This window comes from Bos taurus, chromosome 8 (genome assembly GCF_002263795.3).
Source record: "Bos taurus isolate L1 Dominette 01449 registration number 42190680 breed Hereford chromosome 8, ARS-UCD2.0, whole genome shotgun sequence".
Classification (NCBI taxonomy): domain Eukaryota; kingdom Metazoa; phylum Chordata; class Mammalia; order Artiodactyla; family Bovidae; genus Bos; species Bos taurus.
The window spans coordinates 63,851,684-63,867,678 of record NC_037335.1 but is presented as its reverse complement, the minus strand read 5'-3'; the positions used below and the strand labels follow the sequence as shown (position 1 = coordinate 63,867,678).

At 45.1% G+C, this 15,995-nt stretch overlaps 1 protein-coding gene across 3 annotated transcripts in view; it reads right to left on the bottom strand.

Annotated features, from left to right (window-relative positions):
* GALNT12 (polypeptide N-acetylgalactosaminyltransferase 12) overlaps positions 1 to 12,835 on the bottom strand; it is a 31,940-nt gene extending 19,105 nt beyond the window's left edge. For 2 of the 3 annotated variants that reach the window (XM_024995551.2, XM_024995552.2), the window contains exons 1-2: positions 12,404 to 12,835; positions 2,202 to 2,371 (exon numbers count right to left, since the gene is read on the bottom strand). In XM_024995551.2, coding sequence (XP_024851319.1) covers positions 2,202 to 2,371; positions 12,404 to 12,768 — 535 coding nt within the window. In that variant the 5' untranslated portion in view covers positions 12,769 to 12,835. 3 annotated transcript variants of the gene reach the window in all.
* Positions 12,836 to 15,995: the final 3,160 nt, after the last annotated feature.

Here is a 15,995-nt window from a genome sequence, read left to right as displayed (position 1 = left end):
TTCCACTGACAGGAGTAAACAGGAGGTGAAGAACCAGCCTGCCATGCCATCCTTGAGAAAGGGGAAACTCAGGACAGCAGGAGCCGGGCCTAACACCATGGAGCTGCCACACTCGCCTTAGTCTATTATCCCAGATTTGCAACAGGAGAGAGAAATCAACTTTTATCTCATGGAAATCACTGTTATTTTGTGTTTCTGTGAGAATAGCACACCTACCAGTCAGGACAGATACACAGGCTCTGAGATCAGACAGACCAGCCTCAGGGCCTGAAGCGGCAGATAAGCAGCGGCTCTACCTTAAGGGGGTGCCCAGAGGTTGGTGACTGGGTCGGAAACAGGCTCAGCACCACACCCACAGCTCTCCCTGTGGTAAGGCCCTGACATTTCCCCTCACTTAAGCTTATCTGACTACTGCTTAACTGATACCACTAACCCCAGCCGGGCAAGGCCACAGCAGCCCCTACACATATCCTCCTTTTATCCTCACCCCCCATCCCTGCTCCCCAACCCCCAGCATCAGTCAGCCTGTCTCAACAGGGCAGCACAGAGTCTCCCCAAGACCTAGCAACCTTACAGCTCTCCCAACAGCCCTCAGGCAGCTCCCTGCAGGCTCCTATTTAAGCTAAATTCCTTCTATTGTCCTCCGAAGCCCCACCTGACCTGGCCCCATCCACCCCACAATCCCAGCCCCCAGGTCACCCTCCACTGGCTGGTGGTCTGACCCTGAGAATGGCTGCTTGTTTTAGCTTCTGCACCTGCTGCTCCCAGCCCGGCCCCCTTGCCCAGACCTTCACTGGGCTGCCTCCTTATTCATACTGTTGTGGTTATTCAGTTGTGTTCGACTCTTTGCAACCCCATGAACTGCAGCACCCCAGGCTTCCCTGTCCTTCACTGTCCCTGGAGTTTGCAGCTTTTGGCTTTAAAGAGGCCTCCCTGATTTCCATCAGATAGAGTAGTCCTGGTCCCCACGCTCTAGGCGTTCTCCTATTCCCATTATTCTTTCAGGGCACTTTCTACTCATGCTGTAGTATAGTATCATGTTCTAATATGGTATGCTGTATATTGTATTATGTGATGTACGTGTGATATATGTATATATATAGTGTTGTATTATGTGATGCATGTGTTATGTTCTTCATGTGTTTACTGACCATCTCAACCCACAGCTCTGGAATGTGAGTTTTATGAGGGCAGGGATTTATCTTGTGTCCCATGGAATCCCCAGCACCCAGCAAATGCTCAAAAAAAAGCTTCCTGAATAATAAAGGGCCAGCCTCGGACTGCATGCGAATTGCTGGATCCCAGGTCACCGGTCAGGCCTGCAGGAACACCGACCATCCTTTCAATGGAATGTCTCGCCCTGGCTTCAGTTCTTCTGTCTGGACTGCCCCTTTTCTATTTCACCTCAAAGTCAGTATCTTCAAGGCCAAAGCCCTGTGGTTTTTCCAGTTCAAGGAGGGCACCACCACTTACCCGGAGACCCAGGCCAGAAGCCCGAGTGTCCACCTCACAGCTTAGCCAGTCTCCAGGCCTGTAGATGTTGCCTCCTGAGTATCCTCCTCCCACCTGCCTGCCCTCCCCATCCCTCCAACCTGGTCACCTCCATGGCCCCCTCATCTCCCTGCAGAGCTTCCCAGTACCCCATTCTCCACACTCCAGTCCAGAGGGTTTCCCCAAAGAGCAGACAGGTCTCTTGCTTGAAATTCTGCCTTGGTCTCTCCCTCAGGACAAAGCCCCAACTCCTCAGGCTTGCGTATAAGTCCTGCACCCTCTTCCTGTTCCTGCCTGCAGCAGCCAGCTCTCTGTCCTTCCTGAACTACTTGCAGATCCTACACAGTCCACACAGCACTGCAACTCTAAGGCTTTCCATATCCTGTGGCCTCCACTTGAAACGCCCTCCCTCCTCATTTGCAGTCCACAAACTGCCCAGCCTTCAAGACTATGGTCAACCACCTGCTCCCGAGCACCCAGGTGGGTGAGTGCTCCCTCTCTGCCTCCTATAGCACTGAGTGGTAGAGCACTCTGCCATCATGTCTGCATCCCCCTACCCAGCTCTGAGCTCCCTGAGGGCAGGGGCCAGGCACAGGGAGACACAGGAAGCCCATCTTCCCTGGCCTGTTCTATGCACCCATGTCACACCCGCCTCGCAGGCACAGTCACCAAAGGGCAGGCTCCTCCAAGGGCCCAAGTCAGGGGCTCACCTCGATCACTGTAGTCATCTACAAGGATAACTTCTTCTAGCAGGGTGTCTGGGGATGTCTCGAGGACACTGTAAACCGTCCGAAGGAGAGTTGACCAGGCTTCATTATAAAACGCTATGACGACAGATGTTGTGGGCAATTCATCGTAATTATATTTCTTCTCTTTGCACCTGTAAATACAACACAATTTCAGGAATTAAGACCCTACTGGTGACTTGTATACCAGGCCCAGGCTGGTGCTGGGTTTGGAGTGAATGGAACACAGGTCATGGTCTCAGGGCCTCCCTCTGGGGAATGGTAAATAACCTGCTGGGATCTTCCAGTCACCCATGATCCAGTAGGAATCCCAGCAGATTCTTTAAAAGGTTCTAAAATGATACCTAATGAGCTTGACCTGCAGGATGCTGTTTCTAAACTTTAAAGCGATTTTCAGATTTATGCAACATTCAAACTCAGCAGACTCAGAAAGGAGAGGGTACTGTCAATTCTCCCCGCCTAACACCTACCTCTCCCATCTGTCCACGCCTTTCCAACCCCACTGCTGGACCTCTGCTCAGACTGCATCCTTTATTTCTTTTTTTTAAAGGCCTTTTTGATGTGGACCATTTTTAAAGTCTTTGTTGAATATGTTCACCCTTTCTTTAAATTGAATAAATTTCATTTGGAAAACCTCACTGTCATTATTGCCACCATTTCTCTTTGGATCTGTGCACATGTGGAACTAAATGTTAGCTTTTCTTTGTTTTAAAGATTTAAAAAGTCTTTAGGTTTCAGAAAAATACATTTTTTTCATGTAGTACAAGCAATTAGTTCTTTCTGATGCTTCTAGTGGGCTATGGCAGCTTTTCTATGCAACCTGCTACTACTCAGAGGTATGCTAAATCCAGACATAATTAAGCACTAGCTGTGTATTAAATCATTTCATGGCCTCCATAGTCTCAGAAGGTAGGTACTATTACCAGAGAAACACAAATATCACTTATATGTGGAATCTAAAATATGACACAAATGAACATATTTACAAAACACAAACAGACTCACAGACAGAGAAAACAAACTTATGGCTACCCCACGGGAAAGCAGGAGAGGGAGGAATAAATTCGGAGTTTGGGATTAGCAAATACAAACTACTATAAACAAAGGAGATTAACAACAAGGTCTTACTATATAGCACAGGGAACTGTATTCAATATCCTGTAATAAACCAAAATGGAAAAGAATAACTAAATCATTTTGATGTATACTAGAAATTAATGCAACACTGTAAATCAACTATATTTCAATTAAAAAAAAAAGATAAAACATCCTTTAAATGCATTCTCCTTCATGAATTTCAATATATCCTCCTGAACATCTCTAAATTTGCATCCAGGAAAAACATTTCCCTCTTTTTCTGGGCAATAAAAAGCTGTGTATCGTTCAATTAGACAAAGGCAGACATGTATCACTCAGGGTTCTACTTCTGGAAAGACAAAGAGAGTTCAGAACCAAATTTACTACGAAATCATAGTAAGCCATCTTTGCCTTAACTTTCTGGTATAATCCATATGCTTTGTGAAGGCAGGGGCAGAGTTGTGTTTTACTCTGTATTTTCTGCATGCTTTGCACTGTATCTAGTAATAATAGTAATATTTATTGAGTGTTTACTATATGATAGGCAGTGTGCTAAACATTCCACAAGCATTATTCCTTATAATCTTCTTTATAATCTTCATAAAAACCCTTCTGGATGAGGATACCATAATCTCCACCAGTACAATATATGTCTATGTATTTTATGGTTATGAGTAAATGGGTGTGGCAAACACCTCCTGATCTTTTATGTTTATATTTAGGTTATCACATAAACATCTTTAAAACAATGAAAATTTACCTCCTTTGGAGAACAGGCCAAGAAGGTCACAGTGGACACAGGTGTGTTTTATTGGCCCAGAATGCTTTCTCCTTTCTTCACCTTACTGTACTTTGATTTCCCTTTCAGGAACCACGCCTCCTGGGCTCTCAAGCTGTATGTTTTTGCAGGGCTGGACATATACACACATATGGATACATACACAAATATACACATCCCTCTTTGGGAAGGTTACATGTCCCAGGTCCGGCCAATCAACATTTTCCTGATGCCATAAGTTGAGTCCCTATATCCAGGGCCCAGAATAATCTGAATCCAGTTCAAATCCTAGATCTTTCTGTCATAGAAGTCAATATATTTTCTTTTATGTTTAAGTCAGTCTAATCAGAAGAACCCTATGTAAAAGAGAAAGTTTTTTTTTTTTTTAAGTGAATATAGGACTTCCATGAGCTTTCCTGGTAGCTCAGATGATAAAGAATCTGCCTGCAATGCGTGAGATGTGGGTTTGAATCCTGGGTTGGGAAGATTCTCCTGGAGAAGGGAACGGCAACCCACTCCGGTATTCTTGCCTGGAGAATCCTCATGGACAGAGGAGCCTGACAGGCTACAGTCCATGGGGTTGCAAAGAGTCAGACATGACTGAGTGACTTTCACTTTCATTCTTTCACTTTCTTTAGGACTTCCACTCATGGCAGTATCAAAGATTAGGCTTTTCTGGTGGCTCAGATGGTGGCTCTGCCCAGATTTGATCACTGGGTCAAGAAAATCCCCTGGAGAAGGAAATGGCTACTCACTCCAGTTTTCCTGACTAGAGAATTCCATGAACAGAGGAGCCTGGTGGATACAGTCCATGGGGTCGAAAAACAGTCAGACACGACTGAGCGACTAACACTTTCACACGTAGTAAAGGACACTCAAAAAATTCTTGATAAAATACTTTTAAAAAACTTTTAAATGTATGGATCAGCTTACAGAAAACAAAAGAAGTCCTCAGAGTCCAGGAACAACAAGAAAATATATATACCTGGATATTAGAAGTAGCAGACACAGAGCATGAATAAGTATGCTTCTTATGATTAAATAAATAAGAGAACCTCAAACGAAGGACAAAGAAACAAAAATGACAGGAAAATTAACTCAGTGTAGATAGACATCTCACAGTGATGGAGCAAGCCAGGGGACAGTGGAATACTATCTTCAAATGCCAAACTATCAACATGGAATTAAATACCCAACCTATTTTTCAAGAACAAGAACAAAAAAAGAAAACATTTTCAGATAAGTAAAACTGAATGTTTAAAACAATAACTTTGCTTACAGCAAGAAATACATGATATATTTCAGGAAGAAGAAAAGAATTCCAGAAAGATCTCCAACATACAAAGACCACCATTCAGGAAAGAATGATGAGAAGAAAAAATAAACTTGTGGATAAATGTAAACAAATATTGCATTTAAAAAAATGTTTAATGTGTTGATTTAAAAAGCAAGACAGAATTAAAATACTGGAATAAAATGACATACAAACTGGGAAAGAAAGTGATCAATGTTAAAGTATTCCAAGATCCACTGATTAATTTAGACCTTTTTGAGTTGAATATATAAATATATACTTTCTTTTTGTTGTTGTTTTTTCAATTTTTAATTTTTTAAAATTTTAATTGAAGGCTAATTACTTTACAGTATTATGGTGGTTTTGTCATACATTCACATGAATCAGCCATGGTTGTACATGTATTCCCCATCCTGACCCTCCCTCCCACCTCCCTCCCTATCCCATCTCTCAGGGTCATCCCAGTGCACCAGCCCTGAGCACCCTGCCTCATGCATCGAACCTGGACTGGTGATCTATTTCACATATATACATGTTTCAATGCTATTCTCTCAAATCATCCCACCCTCGCCTTCTCCCACAGAGTCCAACAGTCTGTTTTTTATATCTGTGTCTCTGTTACTGTTTTGCATATAGAGTCATCGTTACCATCTTTCTCAATTCCATATATATGCATTAAATATACTGTATTGGTGTTTTTCTTTCTGACTTACTTCACTCTGTATAATAGGCTCCAGTTTCATTCACCTCATTAGAACTGATTCAAATGCATTCTTTTTAATAGCTGAATAATACTCCATTGTGTATATGTACCACAGCTTTCTTATCCATTCGTCTGCCGATGGACATCTAGGTTGCTTCCATGTCCTGGCTATTGTAAACAGTGCTGCGATGAACATTGGGGTATATATGTCTCTTTCAATTCTGGCTTCCTCGATGTGTATGCCCAGCAGTGGGATTGCTGAGTCATATGGCAGTTCTATTTCCAGCTTTTTAAGGAATTTCCACACTGTTCTCCATAGCCGCTGTACTAGTTTGCATTCCCACCAACAGTGTAAGAGAGTTCCTTTTTCTCTGCACTCTCTTCAGCATTTATTGTTTGTAGACTTTTTGATAGCAGCCATTCTGACTGGCATGAGATGGTACCTCATGGTGGTTTTGATTTGCATTTCTCTGATAATAAGTGATGTTGAGTATCTTTTCATGTGTTAGCCATCTGTATGTCTTCTTTGGAGAAATGTCTATTTAGTTCTTTGGCCCATTTTTTGATTGGGTCGCTTATTTTTCTGGAATGGAGCTGCAGGAACTGCTTGTATATTTTTGAGATTAATTCTTTGCCAGTTGTTTCGTTTGCTATTATTTTCTCCCATTCTGAAGGCTGTCTTTTCACCTTGCTTATAGTTTCCTTCATTGTGCAAAAGCTTTTAAGTTTAATTAGGTCCCATTTGTTTATTTTTGCTTTTATTTCCATTACTCTGGGAGGTGAGTCATAGAGGACCCTGCTGTGATTTATGTCAGAGAGTGTTTTGCCTATGTTTTCCTCTAGGAGTTTTACGGTTTCTGGTCTTACATTTAGATCTTTAATCCATTTTGAGTTTATTTTTGTGTATGGTGTTAGAAAGTGTTCTAGTTTCATTCTTTTAAAGTGGTTGACCAGTTTTCCCAGCACCACTTGTTAAAGAGGTCGTCTTTTCCTCATTGTATATTCTTGCCTCCTTTGTCAAAGATAAGGTATCCGTAGGTACATGGACTTATCTCTGGGCTTTCCATTTTGTTTCACTGATCTATGTTTCTGTCTTTGTGCCAGTACCATACTGTCTTGGTGACTGTTGCTATGTAGTATAGCCTGAAGTCAGGCAGGTTGATTCCTCCAGTTCCATTCTTCTTTCTCAAGGTTGCTTTGGCTATTCGAGGCTTTTTGTAATTCCATACAAATTGTGAAATTATTTGTTCTAATTCTCTGAAAAATACCATTGGTAGCTTGATAGGGATTGCACTGAATTTATAGATTGCTTTGGGTAGTATACTCATTTTCACTATATTGATTCTTCCAATCCATGAACATGGTATATTTTTCCATCTATTTGTGTCATCTTTGATTTCCTTCATCAGTGTTTTATAGTTTTCTATATATAGGTCTTTTGTTTCTTTAGGTAGATTTATTCCTAAGTATTTTATTCTTTTTGTTGCAATGGTGAATGGAATTGTTTCCCTAATTTCTCTTTCTGTCTTGTCAATGTTAGTGTATAGGAATGCAAGAGATTTCTGTGTGTTAATTTTATATCCTGCAACTTTATTGTATTCATTAACTAGCTCTAGTAATTTTCTGGTGACATCTTTAGGGTTTTCTATGTAGAGAATCATGTCATATGCAAACAGTGAGAGTTTTACTTCTTCTTTTCCAATCTGGAGTCCTTTTCTTTCTTTTTCTGCTCTGATTGCTGTGGCCAAAAATGCCAAAACTATGTTGAATAGTAGTGGTGAGAGTGGGCATCCTTGTCTTGGTCCTGACTTTAGGGGAAATGCTTTCAATTTTTCACCATTGAGGATAATGTTTGCTGTAGATTTATCATATATGGCTTTTATTATGTTGAGGTATGTTCCCTCTATGCCTGCTTTCTGGAGGGTTTTTATTATAAATGGATGTTGAACTTTCAAATTTACCACTAAAGATTGGAAAGAGATAATTGTCAAATCAGTAGAGTCAGAAAAATAGAAGCAGAAGGGGAGGAAAACCTCTATCAATTCAAAAAAGCAGTATAAAAAAAGAAAAAAAAACATAGAAAAAGCATAATAAACAGAAAGCATAAAGAAGACGGCATAATCAAACACTAAAGTTTCAGTAAGCACAGTAAGTATAAATGGACATAAATATTTAGTTAAAGATTGTCAGTCTGGATTTTTTTTTTCAGTGACAACACAAAATCTAGCAACATGTTGATTAGAGACATGCCTAAAACCTAAGGTCACAGAAGAAGTGAAAGGATAGGAGAAGGCATCATGAAACTTCTAACTAAAAAGAACCTGTTCTATAGGCTTAAAGTACTGATTCAAAGAATGGAACCATACTGACAACCACAAGATGGGTCTAATAAGACCCAGTAAAACAGCCTCAGTTTACAACTTTACTGGGAAAGCAGAGAAACAAGTCTAATAAGCTCCACCCCATGTGTGATATGTTTTTCCAAAGGTAATGTTGTTAAGAGAACAGACAAGCAGGCTATCTCTCGCAAAAAGAGAAATCCCAACCACCTCCCTGCAAGACACAAACATGACCTTTTGCTGAATTATCTGCTTGGAGCTATGTAGAAACTCTTTGCCATCCTAGCACCCAAGTCCTAGTCCTTAAACTCAGACACACACCTGCAACTATAGCACTAATGAGGCTAAAACCAGGGCAAAACATTCGAGAAACGCAAAAACCTGTGTGTATTATTTACACACTTTTCTAACCAGTGGTTCACAACTTGTCAGCGATGGCAGAGAACAGCTGACATTCACACGCGTGGCATCCCCATACGTGTGCGGTGGAACTGCACAGCCCCAAGGGTGTCGTCACTCCAACTTTCTAGCCTGCTAAAATAACAGGTCGGAATGCAAATGAGAATGACAGAAGATGATTATCTCAAGAACTGATCAATGAAAACTGAAACTTTCTCCAAGTATTGGTACATTATTAGCCACCATCTATTTTGTAAACTGGATGTGATTTCACCACTAGTCTCAGCTGCATTTAACTTGTTATCAATCCCCATTTTATCTAATTCTGGTATTCTCCCACACCCTCAAAAACACCCATCCTTCCTCTTCGGAGTGAGAAATTCACAGGCTCTCAGTTTTCAACCCTAGTTACACATCAGCCCCAGCCTCGGCCCAACTCAAAACTCTTCCTAATTTTTCTGGGGTCCCTTACATAACTGTTCAGTTTCCCAAGGCCACAAACCTAGCTACCTGATTCCCCACTTTGGCCTGTCACCATCTCAGAGTGAAAATTCCCTCTCTTTGCCAGGCTCAAATATGACAGTATTTGTGAAAGAGTTTTTCAAACCCTATACTTTCTAAATTACCATGCAAAGACGTTCTGTCATCCTCCTCCTCCTCCTTTTCCTCCTCGATTCAGTGCTATAACTAAAAATAAATAAATAAAAGCTGTGACCTAATCCACTGGCATGTGAATAATGAGCCTTGCAGAAGGGCAGGGGTCTACGTCAAATCTCAAGGAATTAGAGTCGATACTTCCAAGTGTCTCTAGCAGCTATCAAGGCTTGCAGACACCAGAAGAACCAAGCCAAACAGTCCCATGGTAGCTCCTAACTCTTTGCCTATGATAACAGGTTTATCCCCTGTTGGTTAAAAATGTGTGTGGGCCTTGTATTTACTCATGTCTGAATATGTTCTCACTCACACACCCATATATATCTTTTTCAAAATCTATTTTGTATACCTAGAAGTCTAGAAGGATACACAGCAAAATGTTAACAGTGGTTCTCCTCAGGGTGGTACGTTAATGGATGATTTTTCATTTTCGATTCCCTGTATATGAAAAATTTTCTAGAGTGAACATGTACTGTTTTGGTAATTAAAATTAATAGATAAATAACTGCCTCCATCTTGAAAGGGAGGAGGGAATAAAAGACCTCAGTTCTAGATTGACTCTGCTACAGATCTGTGTGTTACTTTGGGGGCACAGATTATCCTCTCTAATAAGACTGGATGCTCCCTCAGGGCCATTTCTGCTATGACTTTCAAGGATCCTAACCACACCTCTGCTTGTTACTAATTATAGTTCCAACCCTCCATGACCCTGACTGAACTCCTAAGCTGCTACTCCAGTTTCTAAAGCTAAAATCTCAAGACCTTATCAGGTCCTCCAAGCCTGTATGGAATAAACAAGTGAGTCTTCATGAAAGGCCCTGACACTACTGGCTACACCTCAGTTATATCAGAAGGCCTGGCTGGGCTGAGACTAACACAGATAGAGCTCACCTTTCCAGCTAGGCAAGAATAACCCAACAGGCTTTGCTGCAGGAATTAAAAGGCAAGAGGCCTTCACATTCCTTATCATGCTGGGTTTGGATTAACTTCCCAGGGTCAAAGCAACAGCAGGATCTATAAGCAAATCCTGACAGGACACAGGGCAGCTGTGTCACCATGGAGACGGGATACCATAAACCCCACAATGTTTCAAAGAGATTTCACAACCTCCAATGATAAAGGAAATCAGAACCTGGAAAAGAAAAACTTTATGACCACTCCCTGGATGACTGTTAATAGCACCCTCCTGAGGGTACTGTTGGCAGTACAAATAAGAACCGAGTACACAGTGCGCTCCCAGGTATCAGGTGTTTCATCAACTCCTAGCTTGTGTTTCTACTCATCCCTTATTTTGTAGATTGGGAAGCTGAGGCTCAGAGAGGCCAGATAACTTGCCCAACATCACAGAGCTGATGAGCAAAAGAGCCAGGGTTTTATCTCATAGGAACTGGGTCTGAACCCTGAGTCTGACCTGAAAGCTTCCCTAGACCTTGCCTCCTCAGTGAGTACCCCTGGAGTTTCAAGGAGATAAACATGTGTTTAACCATTTGGTTGAAGGGAAGGAACTGCTACCAACCCTAACAAACAAAGCTCTACTCAAAAAGATAAACATTGAAGATGCCTAAGGTAAAAGCATAGGCTAGACACAAGTAGATCCTGAAAAGCAGTGGAGACAGTGAGGTGCTAACCATTTACACTTTCCGATGGCTGCAGAGCTGGGTCTCTCCCTGCAGACATCCATGCTCTCTCTGGCCAAGAATCCACAGGGCAGTTCCCTAAAATCCCAATCAGCACAGTGCCCAAGGGGCCAGGAGGGCCACGTCCCCCAAGCCCAGTTAGTCACTTTCCAGCTCTGGGCCCTTGAGTGAGTCATCTGACCTAAGCCTATTTCCACACCTGTAAGCAGGAAGGACAAGGAACAGGGAAGGGTGGTGCCTGGTGCACATAGCAGCTGTCCCACTGGCTTCTCCCAGAATCTCCTCTCTGAGCCCTCTTTCCCACCAAGTCTTTCAGGAGGGGACTCCAGCAGGGACCTGAAAGACCCCTGCCAAAAGAGCAAAGGTGATAGGCCAGGCTCCACCCGCCAGCCTGTTCCCTTCCTAAGCCCTGGGCACAACCCCTCCAGCCAACAGCTCCAACAGGAATGAGGCCTCTGACCACACAGGTCCCACAGCTGTGTCACCCACAGGAGCAAGCTAGGCTGAACCAGTGCCAGAAGGACCCCTTCCCACCAGCTGCTCCTCCCTGTCTTCCTTGTAAAGCTGAGGAATCCAGCTCCCAGAGAGGGGGAAGGAGGCTTGCTGCTTCTGACCTGCCCTTCTTGCTGCCCTGACCTTTCACCTCACCTGCCCGGGGCTCCCTTCACTCCTGGTTCATTTATGGGCCCTGGCGCACATAGGTAAGTGAGTGAAGCCTGTCTGAAACCCACGGGTCCTTAGTTTAGCCAGAGTAGAAGGTTTCAGGAGGAATTAGACTGGGGGTTGGGGGTCCCTTACAACCCAAGAAGGGCGCCCTAAGGGTCTCATACTAAACCTATCTGCAGGTTTGTCGGTTTCCGAGATTTTTTTTTTTTTTTTTTTTGGTCACTTTTAAAAACTTTCCTGGTAGCTCAGTCGGTAGAGAATCTGTCTGCAGTCCAGAAGACCGGGGTTCGATCCCTGGGTCGGGAAGATCCTCTGGAAAAGGAAATGGCAAACCACTCCAGTATCCTTGCCTGGTAAATCCCATAGACAGAGAAGCCTGATGGGCTGCGGTCCTTGCGGTCGCAAAGACTCGGGTACGACTGAGCGACTAACACTTTTAAAACTTTCTTCACTCCCAGCCCCCTGTGAACACTTTTACTGCCCACTTGCGAGTGACTCAACAAGACACGAGATCCCCAGGTCTTTGGAGAGCCGTGTCCCACCCCGTCACTTCACCGCCGCGGAAACTGAGACGCGGAGACTCAGCGGGCGATGCTCCTCCCGCCACCTGCGGACTCACAGAGGGTTCCAGCGCTCGGGCAGGCGGCGGTGCAGCGAGATGCGGTCGCTGAGGTAGATGTTGATCTGGTGTAGCCGCACGCTCTCCTCCTGCAGCCGCAGCTCCTCGCCCTGCAACTGCAGCCGCACTGCCTCGCCGTGGGCGCCCAGAGCGTCCTCGGGCACCGGCGGCCGCGGCAGCACCGGGTCGCGCCGCCCGGAGCGCTGGGTGCGTCGGAGTCCAGGCTCGGCCGCCCCGGCCCCGCGCCGCGCCCGCAGCACCGAGGCCAGCCCGGCCAGTGCTAGCAACGCCAACAGTGCCAGCAGCGCCTCCCGGCCGCGCCGCAGCCCTCGCGGGCAGCGTCTCCGCGCCGCACGCCCCAACATGCGCCCGCCAGCTGCGGCCAGCGCCCGGCGCGCCCCAGGCGGCAGCGCAGCCCGAGACCCGGATCCCGGAACCACCGCGCCGCCCCGCCCCCTCCCCGCCCCACCTGCGCCCCGCCCCCTTCCCGCCCAGCCCTCCTGCAGAGGGGGCGAATATTTGCAGGGTCCCCTCGGAGAAGGCAATGGCACCCTACTCCAGTACTCTTGCCTGGAAAATCCCATGGACGGAGGAGCCTGGAAGGCTGCAGTTCATGGGGTCGCGAAGAGTCGGACACGACCGAGCGACTTCCCTTTCACTTTTCCCTTTCACGCATTGGAGAAGGAAATGGCAACCCACTCCAGTGTTCTTGCCTGGAGAATCCCAGGGACGGGGGAGCCTGTTGGGCTGCCGTCTATGGGGTCGCACAGAGTCGGACACGACTGAAGCGACTTAGCTGCAGCAGCAGCAGCAGCAGCACGCCGGCTAGCTGAGACGCGGACCTTCCTCGCCGAACTGTGGGCTTTAATAAAAAGGTATAGACTTAGTTCAGCTCCTGGCACGTCGTAAGTACTCCGTAAGTGTTGGGCTGAGACGCGGACCTTCCTCGCCGAACTGTGGGCTTTATTAAAAAGGTATAGACTCAGTTCAGCTCCTGGCACGTCGTAAGTTCTCCGTTAAGTGTTGGGCGAATACGCTGTGCTGCTGCTGCTGCTAAGTCGCTTCAGTCGTGTCCGACTCTGTGCGACCCCATAGACGGCAGCCCACCAGGCTCTGCCGTCCCTGGGATTCTCCAGGCAAGAACACTGGAGTGGGTTGCCATTTCCTTCTCCAATGCATGAAAGTGAAAAGTGAAAGTGAAGTCGCTCAGTCGTGTCCGACTCTTCGCGACCCCATGGATTGCAGCCTACCAGGCTCCTCCGTCCATGCGATATTCCAGGCAAGAGTGCTGGAGTGGTTTGCCATTGCCTTCTTCGATGCGCTGTGCAGGGCGCTACAAATTTCACTGCCATTATCTCCTCTGACCTTTGTGCTGTTGTGTGCTTAGTCGCCCATCGTGTCCTACTCTTTGCGACCCCATGGATTGTAGCCCACCAGGCTCCTCCATCCATGGGGATTCTCCAGGTAACGATACTGGAATGGGTTGCCACACCCTCCTCCAGGGGATCGTCCCAACCGAGATCGAATGTAGGTCCAATAAGAGAGGATTGGACTACTCCGTTTTACAGATGAGGAGACCCAAGCACAGTGAGGCTAATTGACTCCAGGCTATTTCATTGAGGCCTGCAGGTATACCGACCTAGGACTTATTGCTCCCATACCTTGCATAACAAACCCTCCACTGGCTCCCTGTTAGTCAATACCTACTCTGTTTCTTATTCTTCACTTTACAGATGCCTCCAAGAAAAATGGCAACCCACTCCAGTATTCTTGCCTGGAAAATCCCATGGACGGAGGAGCCTGGTGGGCTACAGTCCATGGGGTCGCAAAGAGTCGGACAGGACTGAGCGACTTCACTTTCACTTTCTTTCCAAGAAACTGATCAAAGGAATGAACTATCCCTTGAGAAAAACATGCATAGGCACCCATAACATGATTGCATACATCCCCAGGCCTTCATGTTAAGTACCCTGGGCCTTGGCTCCAGGTTTTCCCTAGGGAAGCTTGCTAGAAATATTTAATAGGGTCTAAATTATAGTGAGGCATGAGGCTCTCTCCAAGGTGGAAAATTCAAATGTGGGCCAAATAAGCCTAAGTAATCAAAATAAACAATAGTTTTCAAAATCAAAATGAATGCCAAAAGTCCATGATGAACAAAATATCAAAATCTTAAAAGCAAAATCTGACCCTGTGCTTACACAGCTCACCTTACTCACCTCATCCTGATACCAGCCCAGATTCTATATCTTGATTATAGTGGGGATTACATGGATATATACATATCTAAAAATTCACCAAGTTCTTATTTAAAACCTGTGCACTAGACCTATGAAAGTTATATCTTGGTGTTTTAAAAGCAAAAAATAAAGAGATACATAAAAAGAACAAAAAATAAAGCAGATTCCCTAGCCTCCAGGACAAGTGCTGAAGTCCTCAGTTTGCCAGGAGAGGCCCCCAGAATGTGACTCCAAATTCTGTAAGCCTATCACTGGGGGTAGAGGAGGCATGGTTTCCAGGCCTTTGCACAGGCTGTTCTCTCTGTTGGAAAAGCTTTTTCCCACCTAACAAACTCCTACCCATCCTTCAAGGCCCTGCCAAAAGCCACCTCCTCCATGAAGCCTTCAGCAATTCCACAGCTTTTTAGGTAAACGTATTTGAAGTTCACATTATCCTTTTGTATATTAGTCAGAGTTCCACACAAGAAACAAAGCAGTAAAAGATACATTGAGATTTATTGCAAGAAACTGGCTTATGCAGTTGTGGAGACTGGTCAAGCAAGTTCAAAATCTGTAGGGCAGGCCATCAGGAAGGACAGGCTGAAACTCTGTGACAGTCCACAGGCAGAATTTATTTTCTAGGGCAATCTTAGTTCTGCTCATCAGGGCTTTAACTGATGAAATCATGCTCACCTAAACAACCTCCTTGCTTAAAGTCAACTGATCATAAATGTTAATCATATCTACAAAATGCCTTCAAGACAACATCTAGATTATTATTTGATTGAGTAACTGAGGATTAAAGCCGAGCCAAGGGGTCGGGAAGATCCCCTGGAGAAGGAAATGGCAATCCATTCCAGTACTATTGCCTGGAAAATCCCATGGACAGAGGAGCCCGGTAGGCTACAGTCCATGGGGTCACAAAGAGTCAGACACAACTGAGCGACTTCACTTTTCACTTTCAAGGTGACACGTCAAACCGGCCATGTCTATTAGTTTCCGAGAACTGACATATCAAAGTACCACAAACTAGGTGGCTAAAAACAACACAGATTTATCCCCTCAGTTATGGAGGCTGCTGCTGCTAAGTCGCTTCAGTTGTGTCCGACTCTGTGCGACCCCATAGACGGCAGCCCACCAGGCTCCCCCATCCCTGGGATTCTCCAGGCAAGAACACTGGAGTGGGTTGCCATTTCCTTCTCCAATGCATGAAAGTGAAAAGTGAAAGTGAAGTCACTCAGTCATGTCCGACTCAAAGTGAAAAGTGAAAGTGAAGTCACTCAGTCATGTCCGACTCTTTGCATCCCCATGGACTGCAGCCTATCAGGCTTCTCTGCCCATGGGATTTTCCAGGCAAGAGTACGGGAGTGGGGTGC